The 16660-nt window shown below is 38.8% G+C and overlaps 1 protein-coding gene across 34 annotated transcripts in view; it reads left to right on the top strand.

The window, feature by feature from the left end:
- Positions 1-16660, top strand: part of POU2F1 (POU class 2 homeobox 1) — a 116734-nt gene that overhangs the window by 69894 nt on the left and 30180 nt on the right. For 5 of the 34 annotated variants that reach the window (XM_032448262.2, XM_015879208.3, XM_085526660.1 and 2 more), the window contains 5 exons: positions 413-466; positions 2051-2170; positions 3916-4095; positions 7963-8061; positions 10557-10683. In XM_032448262.2, coding sequence (XP_032304153.1) covers positions 413-466; positions 2051-2170; positions 3916-4095; positions 7963-8061; positions 10557-10683 — 580 coding nt within the window. The remainder of the gene's footprint in view (positions 1-412; positions 467-2050; positions 2171-3915; positions 4096-7962; positions 8062-10556; positions 10684-16660) is intronic. The other 29 variants (XM_085526850.1, XM_032448252.2, XM_085526728.1 and 26 more) reach the window with 19 other exon arrangements.

Here is a 16660-nt window from a genome sequence, read left to right as displayed (position 1 = left end):
AAGAGTTCTGTGCTGAGGGTTTTGTGCTATGCAGGTGATTGCTCTTTTTAATGGGGAAGCAAGTGAGTGCAATCTGCATATGTGGGGTAAGACCCATTCTGAAATATTAGCGGGACAATAAGTAGGGTGTAGTTCCCTCCCCTAAAGTGTGGATATTTGTCCAGTAATAGGAACAGTTAGACTGTCAACCCCAAAGTGCTCTTTCTACTCAGTTACTTTAATTTTTGGATCCTATGGCTGGAGTACCTTCCCCAAGAGATGGACAAATAGGACTGAAAGAGTTTCAGTGAGTGAAGTGTTAGAAGGGCAGGTGTTGTTCTTGGGGTGATTTTTTGTTGTGATGGGGTAGTTCCCTCTTACACTTAGTTTCCTGTAGATTCAACGTCACTTCTGTTTTTGCACTGTGTTGTAGGTCCAGCTCGCTGGAACAAGTTTACAGGCTGCTGCTCAGTCCTTAAATGTACAGGTAAAAACTGTTTCCATCTGCTGCTTGCCCTTCTTTTGTTCTGCTTTCCAGACAGCGTTTTGGACCTTTTAGAGATGGCCTTGAACCATGAGATGTTGCTTTGTTTCCTCATTTTGACTGGTCTTGCAGGTGATAGGTATAGATGAATGTGGTTCCACTAGTGTAAATGAGGATCAGCATTGTGAGCATTCAGGAGCTGAGATGGTTAAAACATCCAGCGATCATCATTTTATTCTGAATTTCAGATGTTGTAATTTATCATGAAAGCCATAAAACTCTAGGAATGTTTTGTGTTCTTCCACTTAACTTATTTTCAACATAGCAAGTATTACTTTGTCTTTATTTCTAGTGGCTGGATATAGAGGTGTAATATAAGATTAGCTATGTAATGTGGCTAGTATAGATTGCTTGTATAAATAACACATAGTAAATTTACTGTAAGTCGGAGTAATTGTTCAATAATGTATGTGAGACAACAGAGTTTACAAACTTACGATGCTAAACGCTTCAGTGTATCAGTTAATGTGCCACTTCCTCTCAGTGCTATATTAAAGGGCAAGGGACATAGTATTATTGAAAACTGGTCTCAGCATTGCTTGTTATTAAGGAACGTAGGTAGTGCATTACATGAAATGCAATAGAATGTGGACCCACTTATACATAATAACAATCTGGAAAGAAGAGGAGGTATAGTGACCTTCCTTTCTAAGAGGAAGGAGGCAGAAAATTGCCTTGGTTGCCATGGTAAACTTCCATCCCTGAGAGAGATGTTGGCAAACAGGCTGTATCTCCAGTGCAGAATGTTTACAGTCCTGCGCTGTAATTATCGCTCAATGACTGGCAGAATTAATCAGAGCCTTTATGTTAATTAGCCTGCTCTGCAGTCCCCAAAACAGGTGGTGGAAAATATGCAAATCTATGCAGAATTTTAATGTTCTGCATAACCAGTTTTAATTATCATAAAACTCTCTTCCCCCTCTTCATGCACTTGCTTTTCCTCCCTCGTGTCTTTGCAATTTCTTCTGTTTAAAAAACAACAAACCATTTAAAATAAAGCAGCGTTCAATTAAATAAACACTAAGCTTTGATTATTTACAATGCATTTTGCTATAAGCGGATAAATCTATGAGGATTTTTCAAACTAGTTCTCCATCAGCCAACAATATGACGATTTCGAGGTCCAGGATGCAGGTACAGAAAATAGGAACAGTCTCCTTTCTCTCATTTCATTGTTGAGCATTTTAGGCAATGAATAATTTTAACAACCTTTTATTTCTTTATGGTGCAAGGTAGCGTCGGCTTTGGTTGCCTTGTGTAAAATGAAATGAGATCTGAAAATAATGTCAGAGTCATGAAGGACTTGCGAGTCTCTTTTTGTTTAAAGCGCATTACCTACAGACGTGTTTGAGGAATCATAGCTGAGATGGTGGGCACATAAAGCCATTGCTTAAACCCACTCTTAAAATAAACCCAAGGGCTTTTTGTATGCAGATGAAAGATTTTTATTGTGCAGTGTTCACATAGCAGTGTTAGACATTAACATCTGTTTTACACTATAAAGAGTTGTATTTTTTTCTGTCCTAGTCTAAATCTAATGAAGAATCTGGGGACTCTCAGCAGCCAAGCCAGCCTTCCCAGCAGCCTTCAGTGCAGGCGGCCATACCCCAGACCCAGCTCATGCTGGCCGGAGGACAGATCACTGGGGTAAGATTTACCTAAGCGTACTGGTAGCAAGTCTCCTCTCTGGCAGATGATGGCAGTACTGCTATCACTGGGGTAAGATTTACCTAAGCATATTGGTAGCAAGCCACCTGCCTGGCAGATGATGGCAGTACTGCTGTCCCTGTAGAATTACCAGAGAAGGTTACTGTCATTTCCTTTCACGTAGGAGGAAGTTGGTGTGAAAGAGGGACCAAGAGGGAAAATAGTTTCTTAGGAAAAGGCACCCTTTGGTCTGGCTTTGTTACGAAGTATTTGCATTAAAAAACCCACCTACAATGAAACTTAAACCTGGTGTGCCCAAATGATTTGCTGATAGCATTACTGCAAGAGTGAAATCAGACATGCAAGATTAAGTTGTACTGGATAGTTGAGTTACAATGAAGAACAAAAGCGATGGAACTGCTGACATTAATTTTCTCTTCTCATACAGATTTCTTTCTAAGAAACTGTGGTGATCTGTGCCTTGAACTTATTCAACTCCTCTGTCTTAACCTACCAGTTCTGAGTTGTTAATTGTAAGGTTTTCTGAGGAATTGTGGAAGAGCTGTTGCTTAAGGATTATCAATGCTTCTAAATTGTTGTAGAAGCTTTTAGTCAAAAAAAAGAAAGTTCTGTGAATGGGCTGGTTAGGTTAGACATCTTGCTTCCCTGTTGTCAACTTTCCATCTTTAACAGTGTACATATTAATAAGGAACGTGAGACAGTTGATCTAGTGACGTATTTAGAATTGGAACTGTTAGGTTAGGTCATCTCTGCAGATGAATGAAACTGTCTTAATTTCATGTTCAATTGTTAAATCTTGTAAGCTAGTAATTGTTAAATCTTGTAAGCTAGTTTGCAGCCAACATCCTATTTAGTTCTGGTTAATTTTATTTGAAGGTTTTAGAAGTAAGACTTTTAATAACACGCTGGGTTTTAGTAACTTATTTTTGTCATTCTCAAACAATATCAGTTTCTTTTATTTTGAGTGTTTGCAGTAGTGGAACATAGGACTGCGGGTCCATGCAGATATGGATTGTAGTAAATGTGAGCGTCAAGATTCATTTACATGTAAAGGAGAGACTGCTGCCACCTGTTTCACAGAGATAATGTGTGTTTGGGAAAGGGAAGGGATGTAAACTTGCCAATTCTATTCTATTCAATAAAAAAATAAAAAGCAGATGGGGAGACTTGGAGAAAAACAAATGGAGCTCATGTTCTTTACTTATATCTTAGGGCATAATGGAAATGATGGAATATGGCAGGGATTCATGCTAATGTGAAGCAGCTGGGGTGTTATCAGTTTGTTCAGTAGCCACAGCCAACATTCCTGCTTCTCATTCATCTGGCTAATCACTTGCTGTTCTTCTGGGTGTAAATTTCTTTTCAAGGCTTGGTGATACAATTCTTTTCTTTTGCTTGCTACTTAATTACCTTTTCCCTGAATCTCCTGGTAGAGTTGAGGAGAAAACTTGGGAGTAAAATTAGATTCTGTGAATTCCAGTAAGTGCAAATGTTTCCATTCATGTGGTTTGGTTTATATCAGTTCTGTGGTAGGTTGATTCATACAATGTGTTGAGTAGCCAGCTGTCCTTATTTACAGCCGAAGTCATTGACTAGTTCCTGGCTAAACTGTAGTAATAGTTTTAGGAACATCTGGTTAATATAACTAGTAATGGGCTAGCTAATGACTTTGTAGCTAAAGTGGCTCTTTCCATTATTAATGGCTGTTTTCTAATTATTTATAGCTCACGTTGACGCCAGCCCAGCAACAGTTATTGCTACAACAGGCGCAGGCACAGTTGCTGGCAGCTGCAGTGCAGCATTCAGCCAGTCAGCAGCACAGCGCTGCTGGTGCCACCATCTCGGCCTCTGCTGCAACGCCGATGACGCAGATCCCTCTATCTCAGCCAATACAGATTGCACAGGTGAGGCTTGAGAGGGTGGAAAATGAAGTTTAACAACTTGCATCATTGAAGTAATATTTTTATTCCTTATTCAGTGAGTGTCCAGAATCTTTGAGGTACTGTTAGTGTTTCCTTGTTCATCCTTAGCTCTGAGATTGATAGGTATAGCTAAGAATGTAAACCAGCTGCTTATCAGTTCCATTGAGCTCCTGAGTTAGAGAATCTGTTCAGATGGGATATTTTCTATATTTCCTTCCTTATAGTTAGCTTGAAAGGGAGAAAAATGAGTGTAGAAAGATGCCCACATAAAATGCCACTGTTGAGACCTATGTATGGGGAGGAATACCCAGAGTATCACAAAAGATGTTACTTGGATCCAAACAACAAAATGAGAGAGCTGAATAAAGGCAACTTGACAGCTTTGTTTGATATTTTGACTTGGTGCTTAATGCTGAGAGTACAGTGACAAAGAATTGGCACTCCTGTTTTTCCAGAGAAAATCTTGCCAGAATGAGTCCAGTGTTGGAATCTATCCAGTTTTATGGACTGCTGCTAACAACCTGTTAATTCTTTATTCTGAAGAGCTGCTTGCCAAGGAAATTTTGCTTACTTTATTCTTTTAGTATTGGCTTAATTTAGTTTTGAGAATGCAGCGTCAGTGACTCAAAATTTAGCATGTGTGGTATTGAAACTCTGTAGACTGTTGGACAAGGGTAACCAAGTGTAGATCACAGACATTATGAATACTACCTGTAGGTGATTGTGTTGCCAAAACTGGCATCCATCATTTCATAGGGAAAGCTTCTTGGTATGTAATACTGCAGTTTGATTGGTCTAGCTGTGCAAAGTGTGTTGGGTATGTAATCTCCAAGGCTGCTTCTTATAGTGAGCAGCCTTTTAAGACTGGCTGAAACTTCCTATTCAGGAATATTTTTACTGGTATTCAACTGTGGTGAAGCATCTAAGAAGTGAAGATGAGAGCTGATTAAGTAAAACAATGGAAATGTCACAATTGTTTGTGAAGTCCACTGTTGAAATGTGCTATTCCTTTATTGCACTAGTCCACCAATGGGGTAAGAGCCTGGTTCTATCATCAGTTTTGCATTGGCTGAGTTAGACAGGTTCTGTGGTGCTCTTCTGAAAGTTCTGACCTCTGTGGCTGTCTGTTTAGAGGCCACTGTGGTGCCAAACCAAAAAACCCAAATTCAAAAGCCACTACTGATGATGCCCGCTAAGCCTCTTGGTGTGCTGTGGCATTTGAGTCACATGAACAAATGACTGCATTTTAGCAATGGATCCCAATTCAACAACATGATTTGGAGGTGACTCAAAAATGTAGCATTCAAGGAACCAAGACCATCTCTGTTTTATTATTGTATGTAGTCAGTGAAGGACTGGAAGATGAAATTGATGTTTAGCATCCTGCTGCAATCTGTGCATCTGTCAGAGATCCTATCTGATATTATGCAAGTTTAGATTAAAAAACTTAAATGATCCATAGTTGTGCCTCTTGTTCTCCACATGTGCAACCTAAAGATAGTGCTTTACTGAACCAGTGTTAAAACTGCATGTCAAATCTGTACCTTGACATCCTTGGCTTTACAGTTGTTGCAAATACACCAGCAACATGGTTGATACTTCTAAAGGCAGTTTTGTGTGTGTGAGAGATGTTGCTATCCTATTCTTCCACTGTGTTGAGATGCTGTGAAAACATGCGAAGTATTTACAATTACTAGTACAGCACTGTGGGGTTTTTTCCTCCAGAATTTAAGTCTTCAGAGAAGGATTTGAGTAGAGTTAGAACAATTACACATATGCCATCAAATAGACAACTCACTTCAGAAGATCTGATTTTGTGTGCTTGACTGAGCTAAAGGTTCTCTGGAAACAAATAGAAAGTGATCATGCAGTTGTCACCATATGAAGTGTATTTGCAGTGCAAATGGAACAAATTAAAGTTTCACTTACATACTGAGAGATTCCTAATTTCTAAAACATTAGGTTTAACAGTTCATTTCAGGATAGGTTGTTCCAGTTTATGCATAGCTTGGTTGATTATTTTGCTTCCTCTTATCATAAATGTGCAGGGCGTAACTCGTGCAGTTGTTGGACATAATTTGTGATGTTTTATGGAACGCTTTCACATTCTAGGTTTGTAGTTGGATAACACTTTGCTTTTTGACCCATCTCAACAGCTTTCTGTGAGCGGTGCTCAGCTTTGTGTTGCTATTGTAAACACATAGCTGATTACACAAATAGCCGAGTGTTTATTTTATTTGATGGTTTTTGAATAATTGATTAACTGGCAGGTCTCTGCAGCAGGGGTATTACCATATTTATTTTAATTAGCTAATTGCACAAGCACGGCTTCTTTAATGTGTGCTATGGTTAATGTAAGGTATCTGCTGCAGAAATCTGGTAAGATGTCAGTACTGCTGCTGTGAGCTGATGCTAAATTATCACTAAGTAGTTGCACCAAGTTTTGAATTCTTTGGAAACTTCAGAATCCATCATCAGTGTTTATATGATGTAAGCTTTAAAATGGCAGAGATACTTAAGTTTGTGGTGAAGTTCTTACTTGAGATAATGGTATTGAATTTAGAACTTTGGATCTGAAAAAAAAAAATAAAGTCCTCATATCAAAATGTTCCACTCTTCTTGGCAGAGATAGGACTTGGATTGCTTTGATCTTTCTAACTTCATAGGAAACACCAGAAAATTTGTTTCCTCAAAAGTCTGTCCCTCTCTTTCTACATACTTGTGTGGAAGTATGCAGATTATGGTTTGGAAAACAAGGAATAGCCTAGGAAAACTGTCAGAGGTCATTCACATGGTTGATGTCTTTTTTTGGAGACTTTTTTGTGGTGCTACAAGAAAATAATAAGTCTTTCCAAAGGTAGAAATAAAATTGAATTTCAGATGAATTTGAAAGTTTGGTTGGGCTATTTGAATGAATAGCCTTAGAAGTGTTGTTTCTATTCTAAGTTGCGTAATTATATTTCCACATTTAAGTAAGACTCAGTCAAGGTACTGTTTACATAAACAGATGCAGAGAATATCTGTCACATGGCAAAAATGTGAGAAGGTTCAGCCTCCATTGCCATACCACACCAACATCTGCCTCTGACATTGTGGGCCAACATAATAAAATAGGCAGCATACTTTTGGAGCAGCCATCATAAAATCTATTATAGTCAATCTATATATGTTACAAAACTTATTATGATTTTAATGGTTTTTATTAAAACATACAAAAAAGAAGAACAAAGAAAACAAAACAAAACAAAAACAGTGGAATATCAACAGGGAAAGCACAGCTGCATATTCTTCTCTGTTCACAGGACTGTATTTAGCCATCATATTGCTCTGGCACTGTGCTGTGCCCTGGTTTCAGCCCAGTTAGCAGCACACTGATGTTCTGTTGGTGCTGAGGGTCCAGGCGGGCTGCTCAGTGGAAAAAGCCGCTGCCATGAGGGTCTGGTGTAGCAGGGGGTGGGTCACATTGTGGGTTGTGCTGGGCTGCATGTGGGCTGTAGGCTGGACAACCATATACCCATCCTGGTTTTTAGTACTCTTGGTTTGTTGGTTTTTTTTTGTATGTATTTCTTTCTCTTCTGTGTTTTTTTCAAATCATTTGAGATATACAGTGTTGTTTGGGACTTTCTAATTAGCTTGCTTTAGAGGAGGCCCATCTCCCTCTGTCCATACTTTTTTCCTCAAAACTTTCTTCTTAACTCTGCTTTTTGGATTTCTACATTTTGTTGTTATTTTCATCTTTTAGCCTGTCTTCGTTTATTTACCACCCAAGGTTCTCACCTTATTTATCACCCAAGGTTCTCAACCGTACTCACCTTGCCCCACTCATTCTGTTTCTTCTTCTGCATTTAGTCCTTGCATCCAGTTCTGTGTGAGACCCGCTATTCTGGAGAGTTTGCTCAGTCTGCGAAGGTAACCAGTGGAGTAATGAATATCAATAAACGTGTGGAGGTTAGTGTTGCATTGGGCTCAAGAAGTAGGTGATTTTGATATCATTTCTAGCCAATGTGTCTTTAACATGAAGCCAGAAGAAACCTGGAACATTGCTGGGAAAAAAAAGATAAAGAAAAAAAAAAAAAGCCTATCTTTTAAGGAAGGAAATTAGCCTCAGTTCTGTAGGAATGGTTTCAGTCCTTCCCAAATTTTCCAAAAGCAAACAATACTATCAGCTTAAAACACACTCTGTGCTGTGGGGCCATTCTTTGTTATTTTGCCATTTTCTTCTAAAATAGAACTTTGCGTTGTTTGGTCAATGCCATCTGGTGTCTGTCTGCCATAATATGATTCTGCGTGCTTTTGACTTGATGAAGTTGCCTCAAGTGGCTGATGGCCAGTGCCTTTATAAATGCAGGTTAAGTAGTCATTTTCTTGTAGTGTGTGTTTTGTGGTCTCATGAGTCAGTGAATTCTTTAACTCCCTAAGCTGCCTTCCTGACGCTCCCATCCCACCTCCTCAGAAGATTGTTGGAGCTTTTAAGTCATAGTTTAAAATCTTAAAAATAAGGACACAGGCATATATATTGCAAATGGTTGTTTTGTTTGTTTTAAGAAGTCCTTGACAATGTCTTGACTTTTCAACACTCTCTCTGCTGCTTAGCAGTTAATAACTTTTCACATCTGCTGGCAGAGCAGCTTGTGTGAGTGTTTAGTAACTCGCATCAGTCAAAAATGCGTGGTAGTTAGTTTACAAGTCTTAAGAAGCAGGTCTTTGTTAGACTGATGCACTTTCATTTCACTTACATTCAGAGATATGTTAACATGAGCAGCTCCATTCATGCAGTCATACTGGATGCTGGTTTAGGAGAGGCCTGGTAGACCTGGCTGAGGCTTTCTATCAGCAAGCAGATACTTGATATAAGCAACTTACCTGAAAGTTTTGGGCAGCCTTTTTATTTGATTTTAATTGGAACTTGTAAATATGGGAGATATTTCTGACTTTTATCTACCTGTTGGCAAGCAGCACACTCCTTGAAATAGCTGCTTCTGGGAAAGATTCTGCGTGTGTGTATGGATAATTTATGCAGATTACTGCTGTTTTGTTGGCTAACTTTATACTGTGCTTCAGCTTTCAAATTTCAGTTACTCTTGTTATCTCCCTCTCTGAAGAAGTTTTAAAAGGCTACTTTAGTGTGATTTTTATTTTGTAGTTCTGCTTTTTTGTTCTCCAGCTAAACAACAAGTTGAACCATTTTTCTTGATGATTCAGTTTCTCTTGAGATCAGCATTTATGTCAAAACCAATCAGTTATAAAAAAGAAAATAAAAAAAACAACAGTTCTGAATGGTTTAAATACATAAAAGTATTGTTCTACCATAGTGGAGTGTTTGGGTAGCTGTATCTACTACATTTACTGTAATTTGTTTGAAAACTAATCAAATGTATTTGTTTATTATTTGGATTAGCTGCTTCCCAAAATTTGACCTGAACAACTAGAGTGCAAACAAGGAATCTATATAATTTTTTGCTTTCCTATTATTAATTAAAATGGTACTTGCAAGTTGTTGTTATAAACAAAAATACATAGGCTGCTCTGAATGCAATGCCTCCTATTTATTTCCGTGGAAAATGTAACAGATACAAAGAGCACAGTTAACACTGTTAGTAGGGCAAATTCTCATCTACAAAACACTATTTTCACCAGTTGCCACCATTAGCTGTGCATTTTTGCCAGTGATAAACAAGAGTCTGTATGCCATGCTCATAAAAGTCTGCACCAGCAGAGGTCACCCACTGTCTGTCGCCAATACTAAAGTGCCACCCACCACCTCACTGTGCTCACATCCATGTTCAACACGTGTCAGTGAATGTCAGTGGGTGCCGATTTTCCACCCAGAGGAATTCAGTGACACCCCTTTGCTTCATACGCATTCCCGTGTCAGACTGCCCATCTGCTGCTATCTGTCATATGGCAACAACACGTAATGGGATACTGGTGGGAGGGTTCAACCTCTACTGCCATACCACCAACATCTGCCTCTGACGCTGTGGGACAACATAATAAAATAGGAGACATTACCTTCAGAACAGCCCTTGTAGCTCGTAGCAAAAATGTGGTGGATTTGTCAACAATGAATATTGCAGCAGAAGTTGCATCCTTAAACATAAGTCTGACAAATACAAGTGCTGACAAGTATTTGAAAACTTAGACATTTTGGTTGAGGGGGAGGGGAACTGATAATTTTTTAAATTAAAGCAGAACAATGTTAGAAATATTTTGCTGTGTTATTTGGCAAGCATTTTTTGTTGGTCTTGTGGGTTTTTTTGTAAGGCAGTGAAATTGACAGTGAAGATATTTTAATAGCAGGACTGCTGTATTTAACATATAATTTAATTAGGAATCGTGGCTGACATAAATGTGTAACAACAGCTCTTTTTTCCTTTTTCTTTTTTTCTCTTTTTTTTTCTTTTCTTTTTTTTTTTTTTTTTCCCTTCCCATGTTTCCTTAAGGATTTGCAGCACTTGCAGCAGCTTCAGCAGCAGAATCTCAACCTGCAACAGTTTGTGTTGGTGCATCCAACAACCAACTTGCAGCCAGCACAGTTCATCATCTCACAAACACCGCAGGGGCAGCAGGGTAAGTGCTCCTTGCCAGAAAAGAAAATCATCCATAGCTTTTTTTGAGGAACAATTGTAACCAGGGAGGTTTATATACCTTCATTATCTGCTGATATTCCCTGGGAAAAGTAACAGTATTGCAATTACGATTCCTATCTAACAGGTTGGCCCTTTCTGGGTATTAGATCTCAGCTTCATCAAAGTTTGTGTAGCTGACTTCTAAAGGAGAAACAATCCAGAGATCATGTTATGGGGACATTTAGCAACAAGGACTCCTGGGAAATACTGAATCATGAATTTCTGGATGGGTTCTAAAGGAGGAAGGAGTGACATCAAGTTTGTACACTGGTAGCTAGCGATAGAATGAGGGGAAACAGTTTTAAACTAAAGGATGGGAGATTTAGAGCAGATGACAGGAATAATTTTCACTGAAAGAGTGGTGAGGAATATGGGACAGGATATCCAGAGAAGCTGTGGATAGCCCTATCCCTGGAGATGTTCAAGGCCAGGTTGGATGGGGCCCTAGGCAACCTGATCTAGTGCCTAGTCTAGTGGATGGCAGCCCTGTGAGCAGCAAGGTAGGTGGAGCTAGATGATCTTTGAGATCCCTTCTAACCCAAGATGCAAGACTATGGAGTTCTGGGATTCCATGGATTCTCTGATTCTAAGGAAGCCTACTGGGAAGACAACTCTCAAGAATTCATAGGCAGAATCCTAAGAGGTGGAAGACTGGAGATGAGATATGGCTTTCGTTTTAAAGCCAAATCAAAGGTAGTGGTAGAAAGTAGTGCCATACTAGTTTAAATATTGTGTAGGATCTTCACTCTAAGAACTAATGTTGCAGTACATTACAGTACAGATTGCACTCTTTGGTGATGCCCTCAGACATCTGTGTTTAGTCACAGATGATAGACTCCAATGCTGATACAATCAAATGGTCTTCCCTTATTTTCCATACAAACCTTTGGTTGTTCAGGTCCTGGAATCCAAAGGTTCTTGTTCAGAATGCATATCCTTCATGTCTAAAGAGTCTTCCAGAGTCTGACTGCCCTATATAGCAGCTCCTTGCATTTTCCTTTCTTCTGTTCCTTTCAGGTTGTTGAGTTTATTTTTGTGCGCGCACATCATTTCTTCTTACATAGCATGACTGGAGAACTGGCTTTCCATTATGCTGAAACTGAATGCACTAATGTTTGAATAAAGGATTAGACAAATTTAACCTTCTTCTAACAGCACTTGATTTAGGAGACTTTTTATGTCACCAGTGGTAGAAAGCAGCTAAGTGAGGCATTTAGTGACACGCTACTTTCTAGAAATGAGGCAGAGTTTATAAGCCTTACATACAGTTTTTAGAAGACGTCAAACTTCACCAAAGTTTTGTTCCAGAATCTTCATGATTGTTTAAGCTTTAAAATACTCCTCTACGGAAATAACAAGCGAAAAAAACACCATTGTTTTGAAAAATTTAGCTATCATAATTCATATCTGCCTACAGTTTTCAGAGTATTTCTCCTGGGTTTTCTAAAATACTTCTAAAGATGCTTCTCAAAGAGTGGTGGAACTATCAGAAGCATATAATTCATTCATCTCTCAACATGAGTTTTGTATTATAGAATTGAAGTTTTAAGTTTTAAATCTTCTGAAGTAGAATAGCTACCAGAAGATGTTTTCATAGTTTATTTTGCAGGGAACTGCTCTGAAAGTGATTTCTTTACTGTAGTTGAGACCTGCATATTGCTGTCATCACTGACGCAGTGTGTGTAGAAACACCATGTTTTACTGGTAATGTGCAGCCTGGACAGCTGAATAGTTCAGAAATATAGGAAGATTTATGTTCTGTATTCTGACCATCAACCTCTAGTGTATGACAGCTTTCCAAACTGAAATGCTTGAATGGATCTAATTTTCTTCATGAGCACTCAATGATAAAGCAACATGTATGTCATAATAGTCCTTATCTCACTTTCTAGGTATGACATTCTGCAGTATTTCATAGTTACTGTTAGACAGTCTTGAACAGTATGTTATCATTTATAAGAAAGATTGAGAAAATATGTATTTTTATTTTATCATTTCTGTTGAGCAGACTTCACTATTTTGTTCTTGTACTATTGCTCCATTAGTCAACTTCATAAAATAAAAAATTGGAGAAACTAACATAGATGTTTCTTTAAGACATTCAGCCTTCTTGGATGCCTTGTAGATACTGTGTACAGCTTTATATATGTGCGTCCACTTAGTAACTAAAAGTTCATATTTAAAGATATTTACAATGGAAGAAATCTGTTGATTTATACACTGCATGTTTTGTACATGTCACATAGTTATGTGCATGGGAAACATTTTTAATACAGAAGATTAGTATTGATGGAAATGGATGAAGAATAACATCTCTTCACAGGGTCATAGAAGACATGCAAAGATTAGGTAGAAAGAAGCATCTTCTGTTTGAAGAACTGGTGGAGGCTGAGCGATGCAGTCATCAGCAACTTTGTATATGTTCTTGGAAGGAGCTGAATTTGGTAGCTTAGATCCTCTTAAGGGCTAACTTGCAAAATTCTTCAGAAAATTCAAAAACTGAATATTAATTAAAAAATCAGTTTGTGATTCTGCTTTCCTCAGCTCATAGATCACAGTAGCAGATACAAAATTCTTCCTCAAGTCCGCTGCTCTGTCTGTAGCGTAATTCTCTTCCTCTTACACATAGTTCTAGTTATGCAGGAGCTTATTGGGAAAAAAAAAAAGTGAAGTTTTGTTTCTCATAGTTCCTTTGGGTAGGATTCTATCTAATACAAGCTGTTTTAAGCCTCAGCACCTAAAGAAAAAGGCAAAGTGGAAATAGAAATTTGGAATAAATTCTTACTTAAAACAGTTATTATCTCCATATTTTGTTAAAATTATGGGCAGGAACATAGTGCATGGTCTATATACCTCGTGTATCTTGTATACTGTGAAATAATAGATTTGTCTCTAGAATCACCAGTTCAGTGTCCTTTACCGTAATTGTAGCTGCTTCTCAAAAATATCACACTTGAAAATGACCGTTTGCCTTTCTACTTGGAAGATACTGCCAGTAAAAATTGTATTAATAAAAACCTGAATGGAGAGGGGAAATGGTGCTGCATTTCATTTAAATTCATTCTGCATACAGAAGATAAGATGTGAGCAATGACTGCATCATTGTCAAGAATAGAGAAGTGGTTTAGAAACATGAGATACTTGTAAGGAAAGCCTCCAAAAAAGCAAATGTGGAAGAAAAAGTTCCTGTTGAGCTTTAAACATTGAATCTGAACCTACCTATTCTCAGGTTATTGCTGTTTGTTATCAAAGACCTCTGATGTCCCTTCTTATTGTAGAAGTACCTGATATGATGGCAGCAGGCCAAATTCATTCCTGTCCTCAGATACTTTCTAATTGTGTTTTGGAATAAAAACAAATAAAGAATCACCTCTGTTTCTTCTTAAATACATCACATTTGTAATGGGCAAGTGTTTGTCTCTTCTGAGACTGTGTACCTGCAGTATGCTTGCAGGACCCCTCATTATTTTGTTACTAATGTTTTGTGTGTACTAGGTGCAAGTGCTTTGGTGCCATCAATATGCAGATAAGGAGATCCAGCTCTTCATTCTCAAGAGCTTATTAACTACAGTATGTTTGACACAACTATTGAATAAAATGGAAGTGACTCATATTCATTCCACAAACAAGAAGGGAAAGCTTAAATTGGAATCAGGGTTAACTGTAGAGAAGTGATTTAAAGGGTGATTCCCCCCCCCCTTCCCCCCCCCCCAACAGGCTACAAGTATTTATTACCAATATATGAATTAAGTCCTTAATATTTACTACCTGCTTTCAAATGGAGTCTTCAGAGCTAAGAATCCAAATAGTATTAGTAGGTATAAGTGTAGATTTTTCATAGTAGTAGGGTGCCAGCACCATTGCATGGATCAGTGAAGAGATATTTCTTCAAAACTGCAGTTTACCAGCTTCAGCATGTATGCATCTGTATTCTCGAACTGATGCTAAAAGCTAATTGGATACTGCGAAAGGTGCAATAGGGTGCAGCAGTATATCGTCTGTGCAACATATTTGTAGGCATCTGTAGATTAGTACTTTCTCTACTGTGTTGATTCCCAGTATGATTCCAGCTCTGAGTCCCCACTTCAGAGGGTCTGGATTAGATGAAATGAGGCATGCCAAAGCGACCAGGAGTTTCTGGTCGCTTATAGATCACATTAAGAGTGATCTATAAAGTTGATCAAATAAGCATATGTAGTGTATAGTCTAATACTTCTCTTTTTGTGTTGTTGTTTGTTTTTGGGTTTTTTGGGTTTTTTTCCTCTCTCCATTTAATCAAATTAAGATCATGTAATGGTTTTGCTTTGTATGCCAACTTCCAGGGTACATCTGTGAGAAAATGAACAGCCTTGGCAGAGAAAAAGCAGTCAAGTTTTTCATTAGTTAAAAAATTCACTCTTTCAGGGAGCTCAGAGATAAATTTGGTATTATGATTCTGGGCCAGCTTTTTAAAAATTATGCTGGAAAAATCTGCACTTCAATGTTTGCTTAGTTTTAGACAATAGCAACTAAACTCCAGATCAGTCCTTAGGGACTGTTGGTTGGCAGAAAGTCTTTGGCTTGAGCTGTTATTCAAATTACAGAATCACAGAATGACCCAGGTTGGAAGGCACCTCAAGGATCATGAAGCTCCAAACCCCCTGCCTGGCAGGGCCACTAAACTTCCACATTTACTAGATCAGGTTGCCCAGAGCCCCATCCAACCTGGCCTTGGACACCTCCAGGGGTGGGGTATCCACAACCTCCCTGGGCAGCCTGTTCCAGGACCTAACCACTCTCCTAGTGAAGAACTTCCCCCTAACATCCAACCTAAATCTTCCCTCTTTCTACTTAAAACCATTTCCCCTTGTCCTATCTTCACAGGGGAAGGTCTCATTCATTTTTCTGGCAATAACTCTTCTGCTAAAGAGCACACAGTGACTACGCTTTTCCTCATTTTATTCTTGCTCACATTCTATCCTTGAGTGATAACTACTTCAAAATAAAGTATCCCGAACATGTTTCGCACACATAGTTTTTAATGTCATTTTACCCTACTTAATATTCTGTATATACCCTACTTATATTCTGTTGTCAATGTCATTGATAAAGATGTTAAAGAGCACTGGTCTCAGGACAGTGTCCTGGATCCCTAGGGACACCACTCAGTACCAGTCTTCACCTGGACATAGAACCATTAACCACCACCCTCTGCCTTTCAACCAGTTCCATCAGATGGTCCACCCATCAAATCTACATCCTTCCAATTTGGAGATAAGGATGTGGTGGGGGACCTTGTTAGAGGCCTTGCTGAAGTCCAGGTAAATGACATCAGTCACCTCCCCTTTATCCATCATAGAAGGCCACCAGATTGGTTAGGCATGACCTCCAGGACAAAGCAACATTATGTAGTTGTAGTTATATAAGCTTATAACTGCAATTACAGAATAAACAAATAGCTAGAGGGAATCTAAGGAAAGACTCACTCACCAGTGCTGAGACTCTCAGTCAAGATGGACATACCCCAACATTGAGGCTCACTGTAGAAACCCCACACAGAAGCAATCTCTAAAAAAAGAAGCTGCCTTAGTGGTGGTCAGCCCTTAAATGGGATCTAGGAGAGGTGGAGTCAAGCTCCACCCCTTCCGGGAGCACAGCTGAATTACCTTCACCTGTGCACCCACAGCTGACTCGTCACTTGCCTCAGATGATTAATCAGAGGTTCAGGCTGTGATCAACAGTTTCCCTTACAATCACAAAAAGACAATTGTAAGTACTCTAATTATAGTCACAAGTCAGTAATGTGTGATCAGTGGTGTTAGCAGGTAGATTAGCAATCACATGTGGTCGCTGTTAGATACGGTTTTTTTTTGTCTCCTTGTTGGTCAGCCACCCTGTATCATCATTGTGATGCCTTGGCCCTTTCTGTTTAAAGTTGT

This window comes from Coturnix japonica, chromosome 1, assembly GCF_054131305.1.
Source record: "Coturnix japonica strain WE chromosome 1, WE-NBRP24, whole genome shotgun sequence".
Classification (NCBI taxonomy): Eukaryota; Metazoa; Chordata; class Aves; order Galliformes; family Phasianidae; genus Coturnix; species Coturnix japonica.
The sequence above is the reverse complement of the archived record's forward strand: the minus strand, read 5'-3'. Positions and strand labels throughout refer to the sequence as shown.